This window comes from Leptodactylus fuscus, chromosome 1 (assembly GCF_031893055.1).
Source record: "Leptodactylus fuscus isolate aLepFus1 chromosome 1, aLepFus1.hap2, whole genome shotgun sequence".
NCBI lineage: Eukaryota > Metazoa > Chordata > Amphibia > Anura > Leptodactylidae > Leptodactylus > Leptodactylus fuscus.
Window position 1 is genome coordinate 148,294,184 of NC_134265.1, and position 10,293 is coordinate 148,304,476.

The window sequence follows — 10,293 nt, forward strand, 5'->3', positions numbered from 1 at the left end:
AATCCGTGTCTGGAGGGTCACCAAGTCCACTATGACACCCCAGGAAATGATGCCAACACCTCTGGAATGACACTGGGACAGCAGGGGAAGCATGTCTGGGGGCATCTAACACACCAAAGACCCTCTATTACCCCAACATCACAGCCTAACAACTACACACTTTACACACTCAATACCACCTCTCTGACAGTAGGAAAACACCTTGAAACATGTGTATTTGGCACTTGCAGTGAGGAGAGCTTGTCACCAGCAGTGAATTTGGCCCTTGTAGTAAGTTGAGGTTGGCACCAACATTTGTTTTGAAAATCAGGGTGGATTGAGCCTCTAACCAGCAGAGTTTGGGCAAATTCATGGTGGAGGGAGCCTCTAAACACCCCAGTTTGGGCAAATTCATGGTGGAGGGAGCCTCTAAAAACCCCAGTTTGGACCAATTCATGGTGGAGGGAGCCTCTAACCAGCCCAGTGTGGGCAAATTCATGGTGGAGGGAGCCTCTAAAAAACCCAGTTTGGACCAATTCATGGTGGAGGGAGCCTCTAACCAGCCCAGTTTGGGCAAATTCATGGTGGAGGGAGCCTCTAAAAAACCCAGTTTGGACCAATTCATGGTGGAGGGAGCCTCTAACCAGCCCAGTTTGGGCAAATTCATGGTGGAGGGAGCCTCTAAACAGCCCAGTTTGGGCAAATTCATGGTGGAGGGAGCCTCTAAACAGCCCAGTTTGGGCAAATTCATGGTGGAGGGAGCCTCTAACCAGCCCAGTTTGGACCAATTAATGGTGGAGGGAGCCTCTAACCAGCCCAGTTTGGGCAAATTCATGGTGGAGGGAGCCTCTAAACAGCCCAGTTTGGACCAATTCATGGTGGAGGGAGCCTCTAAAAAACCCAGTTTGGACCAATTCATGGTGGAGGGAGCCTCTAAACAGCCCAGTTTGGGCAAATTCATGGTGGAGGGAGCCTCTAACCAGCCCAGTTTGGACCAATTAATGGTGGAGGGAGCCTCTAACCAGCCCAGTTTGGGCAAATTCATGGTGGAGGGAGCCTCTAAACAGCCCAGTTTGGACCAATTCATGGTGGAGGGAGCCTCTAAAAAACCCAGTTTGGACCAATTCATGGTGGAGGGAGCCTCTAAATAGCCCAGTTTGGGCAAATTCATGGTGGAGGGAGCCTCTAACCAGCCCAGTTTGGACCAATTCATGGTGGAGGGAGCCTCTAACCAGCCCAGTTTGGGCAAATTCATGGTGGAGGGAGCCTCTAAACAGCCCAGTTTGGACCAATTCATGGTGGAGGGAGCCTCTAAACAGCCCAGTTTGGGCAAATTCATGGTGGAGGGAGCCTCTAAAAAACCCAGTTTGGACCAATTCATGGTGGAGGGAGCCTCTAACCAGCCCAGTTTGGACCAATTAATGGTGGAGGGAGCCTCTAAACAGCCAAGTTTGGACCAATTCATGGTGGAGGGAGCCTCTAAAAACCCCAGTTTGGACCAATTCATGGTGGAGGGAGCCTCTAACCAGCCCAGTTTGGGCAAATTCATGGTGGAGGGAGCCTCTAACCAGCCCAGTTTGGACCAATTAATGGTGGAGGGAGCCGCTAAACAGCCCAGTTTGGACCAATTCATGGTGGAGGGAGCCTCTAAAAACCCCAGTTTGGACCAATTCATGGTGGAGGGAGCCTCTAAACAGCCCAGTTTGGGCAAATTCATGGTGGAGGGAGCCTCTAACCAGCAGAGTTGGGGGAAATCAGGGTGGAGGGAGCCTAGTATTAGCAGAATTGTGCAACGCTTATGGTGGATGAGTATGAGGATGCGGAGGAATTGGAGAGGTTGAGTACAGACATGGAGTTTCATGTTGGGGTGCTTTACACAGGTGGGCACAAAAATGACGGCTCTACCCAGTGGTGGTTCATTTTTATCAAAGTGAGCCGGTCGGCACTCTCAGCTGACAGACGGGTGCGCTTGTCAGTGATGATGCCACCGGCTGCACTGAACACCCTCTCAGATAGGACGCTGGCGGCAGGACAGGACAGCACCTCCAAGGCATATAGGGCAAGTTCAAGCCACAGGTCCAACTTCGACACCCAATACGTGTAGGGCGCAGAGGGGTCGGAGAGGACAGGGCTGTGGTCGGAAAGGTATTCCCGCAACATGCGCCTATACTTCTCACGCCTGGTGACACTAGGACCCTCCGTGGCGGCACTTTGGCGAGGGGGTGCCATCAAGGTGTCCCAGACCTTAGACAGTGTGCCCCTCGTTTGTGTGGACCGGTGAGAACTTGGTTGCCTACTGGAGGAACTGCCCTCCCTGCCGCCAACGTCACATGCTGGAAACATCTCCATCATATTCTGCACCAATTGCCTGTGGCAAGCATTGATGCGATTGGCCCTCCCCTCTACCGGAATAAAAGACGAGATGTTGTTTTTATACCGGGGGTCAAGGATAGCAAAGATCCAGTACTGGTTGTCCTCCATGATTTTGACAATACGCTTGTCGGTTGTAAAGCACCCCAACATGAACTCAGCCATGTCTGCCACAGTGTTAGTTGGCATGACTCCTCTGGCCCCACCGGAAAGTTCAATCTCCATTTCCTCCTCATCCTCCATGTCTACCCATCCGCGCTGCAACAATGGGACGATTCGAAGTTGCCCGGAAGCCTCCTGTATCACCATCACATCATCGGACAACTCTTCTTCCTCCTCCTCCTCCTCCTCCTCCATTAAACGCAGTGAAGCGGACAGATGTGTGGACCTACTCTCCAGCTGTGACGGATCGGATGCTATCCCTAACTCCTCTGTGTGATCTGAGTTATCCCTGATGTCAATCAGGGATTCTCTCAGAACACACAAGAGCGGGATTGTAAGGCTCACCATCGCATCCTCAGAGCTCACCCTCCTTGTGGACTCCTCAAAGACCCGTAGGATGTCACAAAGGTCTCTCATCCATGGCCACTCATGGATGTGAAACTGAGGCAGCTGACTTTGTGGCACCCTAGGGTTTTGTAGCTGGTATTCCATCAAAGGTCTCTGCTGCTCAACCACTCTATTCAACATCTGAAACGTTGAGTTCCAGCGTGTGGGGACGTCGCACAAAAGCCGGTGTTGTGGCACATGCAGGCGTTGCTGGAGAGATTTTAAGCTAGCAGCGGCTACTGTCGACTTGCGAAAGTGGGCGCACATGCGCCGCACTTTCACCAGTAGCTCTGGAACATTGGGGTAGCTCTTTAGGAAACGTTGCACCACTAGGTTGAAGACGTGGGCCAGGCGTGGAACATGTTGGAGTCCGGCAAGCTCCAGAGCTGCTACCAGGTTCCGGCCGTTATCACAAACGACCATGCCTGGGCCCAGGTGCAGCGGCTCAAACCATATTGCCGTCTCATCGAGGAGGGCATCCCTCACCTCGGAGGCAGTGTGCTGTCTGTCCCCCAAGCTGATCAGCTTCAGCACAGCCTGCTGACGTCTACCAACGCCAGTGCTGCAACGTTTCCAACTCGTAGCTGGGGTCAATCTAACAGCGGAGGAGGAGGCGGAGGAGGAGGCGGTGGCAGAGGAGGAGGCGGTAGAGGAGGAGGAGGAGGGGGGTGTTCTTCTCGTGTCCCTGCCAGGAATGTTAGGCGGGGAGACGAGGTACACCTGGCCAGTTTGGGAAGCAGTCCCAGCCTCAACTACATTCACCCAGTGTGCCGTCAGTGAAATGTAGCGTCCCTGTCCGCATGCACTTGTCCACGCGTCGGTGGTCAAGTGGACCTTTGTGCAAAGCGCGGAACTAAGGGCCCGCCTGATGTTGAGTGACACGTGCTGGTGCAAGGCGGGGACGGCACACCGGGAGAAGTAGTGACGGCTAGGGACGGCATAGCGAGGTGCCGCAGTTGCCATCAGGTCCAGGAAGGCGGGAGTTTCAACAAGCCGGAACGCCAACATCTCCTGGGCCAGCAGTTTAGCGATGTTGGCGTTCAAGGCTTGCGCGTGTGGGTGGTTAGCAGTGTATTTCTGCCGCCGCTCCAATGTCTGAGAGATGGTGGGTTGTTGTAAAGAAACGCCTGATGGTGCCTTTGATGGTGCAGGAGAAGGAGATAAGACAGGACCAGGGGAGGATGAGGTAGAAGTCAACAAAGTGGCGGAGGCAGATGAAGTGGTGTCCTGGCTCGTCCTCTGGAGTGCATCGCCAGCACAGTCAGCAGTGGCAGTGGCAGAGGCAGTGGCAGTGGCGTGAACGGCAGGCGGCCTTTGTCCTGCCGTTGCTGCCTGCCACTGATTCCAGTGCTTGGATTCCAAATGACGGCGCATTGAAGTGGTGGACAGGTTGCTCTTCTCAGAGCCCCTAATCAATTTCGAGAGGCAAATTGTGCAGACAACACTATATCTGTCCTCGGCGCATTCCTTGAAAAAACTCCACACCTTCGAGAAACGTGCCCTCGAGGTGGGAGTTTTTCGGGGCTGGGTACGAACTGGAACATCTTGGGAGATTCCGGGTGTGGCCTGGCTTCGCCTAAGCTGCTGACCTCTGCCTCTAGCTACCCTTTTTGGTGCTGCACCTGCCTCAACATCCACACTACTTTCCCCGCTTGACATCCCCCCTGTCCAGGTCGGGTCAGTGTCCTCATCATCCACCACTTCCTCTTCCAACTCCTGTCTCATCTCCTCCTCCCGCACAATGCGCCGGTCAACTGGATGCCCTGACGGCAACTGCGTCACATCATCGTCGATGAGGGTGGGTTGCTGGTCATCCACCACCAAATCGAACGGAGATGGAGGAGACTCTAGTGTTTGAGCATCTGGACACAGATGCTCCTCTGTTAGGTTCGTGGAATCGTGACGTGGAGAGGCAGGTTGAGGGACAATGAAAGGAGCGGAGAACAGCTCTGGGGAGCAGGGACAGTTTGGGTTATTGTTCTGTAAAGCTTCGGAATTTTGGGAGGAAGGAAGACAAGACTGTTGGGTAATAGGAGGAGAGGAGGCAGAGTCTGACTGGCTGCTGGACAATGTGCTGTAAGCGTTCTCTGACAGCCATTGCAAGACCTGTTCCTGGTTCTCGGGCCTACTAAGGTTTGTACCCTGCAGTTTAGTTAATGTGGCAAGCAACCCTGGCACTGTGGAGTGGCGCAATGCTTGCTGCCCCACAGGAGTAGGCACGGGACGCCCTGTGGCTTCACTGCTACCTTGCTCCCCAGAACCATTCCCCCGACCTCGCCCACGGCCTCGTCCACGTCCCTTTCCGGGAGCCTTGCGCATTTTGAATTCCTAGTTAGAAATTGGCACTGTATACCAGTAGTAAAAATTGTGGGTGCACGTAACCCCAATATATTCTTTGAATTACCAGTCAGAAACTGGCACTATATGGCAGTAGCAAGAAATGAGGGTATTTGTATTCCCAATATATTCTTTGAATTCCCAGTCAGACAATGGCACTGTATACCAGTAGTAAAAATTGTGGGTGCACGTAACCCCAATATATTCTTTGAATTCCCAGTCAGACACTGGCACTATATGGCAGTAGCAAGAAATGAGGGTATTTGTATTCCCAATATATTCTTTGAATTCCCAGTCAGACAATGGCACTGTATACCAGTAGTAAAAATTGTGGGTGCACGTAACCACAATATATTCTTTGAATTACCAGTCAGAAACTGGCACTATATGGCAGTAGCAAGAAATGAGGGTATTTATAACCCCAATATATTCTTTGAATTCCCAGTCAGACAATGGCACTGTATACCAGTAGTAAAAATTGTGGGTGCACGTAACCCCAATATATTCTTTGAATTCCCAGTCAGACACTGGCACTATATGGCAGTAGCAAGAAATGAGGGTATTTGTATTCCCAATATATTCTTTGAATTCCCAGTCAGACAATGGCACTGTATACCAGTAGTAAAAATTGTGGGTGCACGTAACCCCAATATATTCTTTGAATTACCAGTCAGAAACTGGCACTATATGGCAGTAGCAAGAAATGAGGGTATTTATAACCCCAATATATTCTTTGAATTCCCAGTCAGACAATGGCACTGTATACCAGTAGTAAAAATTGTGGGTGCACGTAACCCCAATATATTCTTTGAATTCCCAGTCAGACACTGGCACTATATGGCAGTAGCAAGAAATGAGGGTATTTGTATTCCCAATATATTCTTTGAATTCCCAGTCAGACAATGGCACTGTATACCAGTAGTAAAAATTGTGGGTGCACGTAACCCCAATATATTCTTTGAATTACCAGTCAGAAACTGGCACTATATGGCAGTAGCAAGAAATGAGGGTATTTGTATTCCCAATATATTCTTTGAATTCCCAGTCAGACAATGGCACTGTATACCAGTAGTAAAAATTGTGGGTGCACGTAACCCCAATATATTCTTTGAATTACCAGTCAGAAACTGGCACTATATGGCAGTAGCAAGAAATGAGGGTATTTGTATTCCCAATATATTCTTTGAATTCCCAGTCAGACAATGGCACTGTATACCAGTAGTAAAAATTGTGGGTGCACGTAACCCCAATATATTCTTTGAATTACCAGTCAGAAACTGGCACTATATGGCAGTAGCAAGAAATGAGGGTATTTATAACCCCAATATATTCTTTGAATTCCCAGTCAGACAATGGCACTGTATACCAGTAGTAAAAATTGTGGGTGCACGTAACCCCAATATATTCTTTGAATTCCCAGTCAGACACTGGCACTATATGGCAGTAGCAAGAAATGAGGGTATTTGTATTCCCAATATATTCTTTGAATTACCAGTCAGAAACTGGCACTATATGGCAGTAGCAAGAAATGAGGGTATTTATAACCCCAATATATTCTTTGAATTCCCAGTCAGACAATGGCACTGTATACCAGTAGTAAAAATTGTGGGTGCACGTAACCCCAATATATTCTTTGAATTCCCAGTCAGACACTGGCACTATATGGCAGTAGCAAGAAATGAGGGTATTTGTATTCCCAATATATTCTTTGAATTCCCAGTCAGACAATGGCACTGTATACCAGTAGTAAAAATTGTGGGTGCACGTAACCCCAATATATTCTTTGAATTACCAGTCAGAAACTGGCACTATATGGCAGTAGCAAGAAATGAGGGTATTTGTATTCCCAATATATTCTTTGAATTCCCAGTCAGACAATGGCACTGTATACCAGTAGTAAAAATTGTGGGTGCACGTAACCCCAATATATTCTTTGAATTACCAGTCAGAAACTGGCACTATATGGCAGTAGCAAGAAATGAGGGTATTTGTATTCCCAATATATTCTTTGAATTCCCAGTCAGACAATGGCACTGTATACCAGTAGTAAAAATTGTGGGTGCACGTAACCCCAATATATTCTTTGAATTCCCAGTCAGACACTGGCACTATATGGCAGTAGCAAGAAATGAGGGTATTTATAACCCCAATATATTCTTTGAATTCCCAGTCAGACAATGGCACTGTATACCAGTAGTAAAAATAGTGGGTGTATATAGCCCCAATTCTATTGCTAGGGGACTTGCAGGGTATTTCTGGGGTGAAGGTGGGGGGGCACACTGTTGGAACGGGTATCGGGGTATATATCGGGTATACGGGAATACACTGACAGTGTATTCCATTCAGGATCCTGGGAAAGCTGGGTTGCGGCGATTGAGCCCGTCAGTGCCACGTTACACTGACAAGCTTCTCCCTGGAATTTAGCTCTTACAAGAGCTGTTGTGGTTGTCTTCTCCTTCCTATCCTAGCCTGTCCCTGCCTACCCAGAATCTAAGCCCTAGCTAACTGGACGGAAACCTCCGTCCCCGGTGAATTGCAAGCTCAGAATGACGCGAACCTGGGCGGCGCTGTTCTTTTAAATTAGAGGTCACATGTTTTCGGCAGCCAATGGGTTTTGCCTACTTTTCTCAACGTCACCGGGGTCGTAGTTCCTGTCCCACCTACCCTGCGCTGTTATTGGAGCAAAAAAGGCGCCAGGGAAGGTGGGAGGGGAATCGAGTAATGGCGCACTTTACCACGCGGTGTTCGATTCGATTCGAACATGCCGAACAGCCTAATATCCGATCGAACATGAGTTCGATAGAACACTGTTCGCTCATCTCTATTCCTCTCCTGATATTATCTCACTGAACTTGTTTAGTGTGTGACTTTTTTTTTTAAACAAAAGCAAGGAATGAAATCTGAATCATTTTTAGTTAATGCTCAGTACTGTAGAAGTACGGTACTATCATCCCACAGGTATAGCATATGAGGTATGAACTCTTCACACGCTGCATTGTTTATAAAGAATTACTTTCATTCTGTGAAGTGTCTGTATGCTTAAAGATGTGTGTGGCCAAGCTTTTATTTCTTTGTCAGGAGTGTGACAATTGTCTTGACCAGAAGTGCAAAATGTCGAAAAACCCATGGTGTTTAAAAAGTTAAAATGGTGGTCAAAGTGTTTTTACCTCCATAGATAGATATTTTCACCTCTTCTTACGGTTAAGGATCAAGTGGACCACTTCCATTTGGTTCCCAGTGTTTATTGACCTTCTGCCCACATGTGAGCGCATCAGCCATTTTGTGATGGTGATGATTTGCTTGAATAGAGATTCTTCATTCACACGTGGGCTGAAGGTAAGGGAGACCAGGATTGCAAATGGGGATTCTCTGCTGGATCCCTGTCCAAATCGAGTGGTAAGTTTACATATGCAGAGGAGAATGACATTGAACACCCCATAAGGCAAGAAGATGATGGTGAATCTTTCACTGATATACTGATACAATGTTTAACCTTTTGTTTCAGGTTCCAAGCAGGATGCTAAAGCAGCTCGGGAATTTATTCTGAAGCTCTATCAAGACCAGAACCCTGACAAGGAGAAGGTCATCTACTCTCATTTCACCTGCGCCACAGACACAGAGAACATTCGCTTTGTCTTTGCCGCTGTTAAAGACACTATCTTACAGCTGAACCTGAGGGAGTTCAATCTAGTGTAAAAACTGGACAATGAAGCTTGTGGATTATCCCAATAGTCATTCTGTACCGACGACTGTCTCCTCAATCATTTCCAGCCCCCCTCCCCTTTTCCCGCGAGTACAGAGTTGATGCTATATTTTCCTACAAACGTACTGTGTTCTGATTCTTAAGAAATGTAATCAGGAAGAGAGAAGTTAATTCCCCCAATGTTTACTGTTTTTTTTTATGTGGTATATGAACCTTTCAATGCTGTTTTTTTATTTTTCTTTCCTTGTGTTGGCTTTTATTATTGTATCCAATGTTTGTGACAATTGGATATTCAAACGACTATTTCATAGCGTACAATATGAAAAATGCACAAATAGACAAGAAGTTCCTGTTTTTATTATTAATATTATTATTACTTTTCTTATGGTTTAGTTTCGACCAGAGTTGCCTTGGCTATATTTTTTAAGCAACACAACATTTTTATTAGAGAAACCTTTTATGATTTTTTTTTTTTCCATTTTTTTTTTTTTTTTGATTGGGGTGCTTGACTGTAATTCTATAATGTATATGTCTTTATTTCCCCAGGAAACCATGGCCGCCATTACAACATCCTATTATTTCATTATTTAAGAGCCATAAAATGCAGAAGTTCTCTATTGTAATGTTAATCAAGGAGCTAATACTTTCCTATTGCAATGTAAAACCAAAGATGGAGAATGAGTTGCCATTGTAATGATATTTGTAAATATGTATCTCTTTATAAATAATATGTATGTATATATATGTATCGGCATATATACATATATTTTACATGTTTCTCTTCCAGTAGGGCTGTTTGAATATGAATAAATGACATTTTAAATCATTTGACACTACGTGGTTTGGCTGTGCTGTCTATGATGTACATTTCAGTTCTTTTATTACAGACTTGCTGCTGATGCTCATTCCTTTTAAGAGCAATAAAATACCTTTTTGATTTTATCTTTTATAAGGCGTTGTGAAGACTTTTTGGAGCATTAGTAATTCTAATCTATAACGTGAAAGGTTGTGTGTGTGTGTGTGTGTATGTGCATCTTTATTTGCAAACTGTTTACAGTTACAGTGAAACCTCCCCTAAAGATGACACCCCTTCAGTTTTCCATTTCCCTCATTATATTCTATGAAAGTTGCTCATCCATAAGCAGAATACCCTCCATTCCAATCAAAACCTTCTTTTAAGCAAATTTTCTTTTGTAATGGGAACCTCTTTGGAGAAACCACACATTGTATCACATGAGCAGACTGGTGCGAGCAGGAGACTTACAGTGGAGACAAACTGCCAGCATCATGTAGAGAAAGGAGGAGGAGGAGGCTGCCAGAGAAGGGGAAGGTGCAGCCAATTGTTTGCCAATTGC

The 10,293-nt window shown here is 46.7% G+C and overlaps 1 protein-coding gene across 1 annotated transcript in view; it reads left to right on the top strand.

Annotated features, from left to right (window-relative positions):
* Positions 1–9,880, top strand: part of LOC142209281 (guanine nucleotide-binding protein subunit alpha-14) — a 123,082-nt gene extending 113,202 nt beyond the window's left edge. Inside the window, exon 7 of the mRNA XM_075278219.1 lies at positions 8,741–9,880. Within this exon, the coding sequence (XP_075134320.1) occupies positions 8,741–8,931 (191 nt within the window). The 3' untranslated portion in view covers positions 8,932–9,880. The remainder of the gene's footprint in view (positions 1–8,740) is intronic.
* Positions 9,881–10,293: the final 413 nt, after the last annotated feature.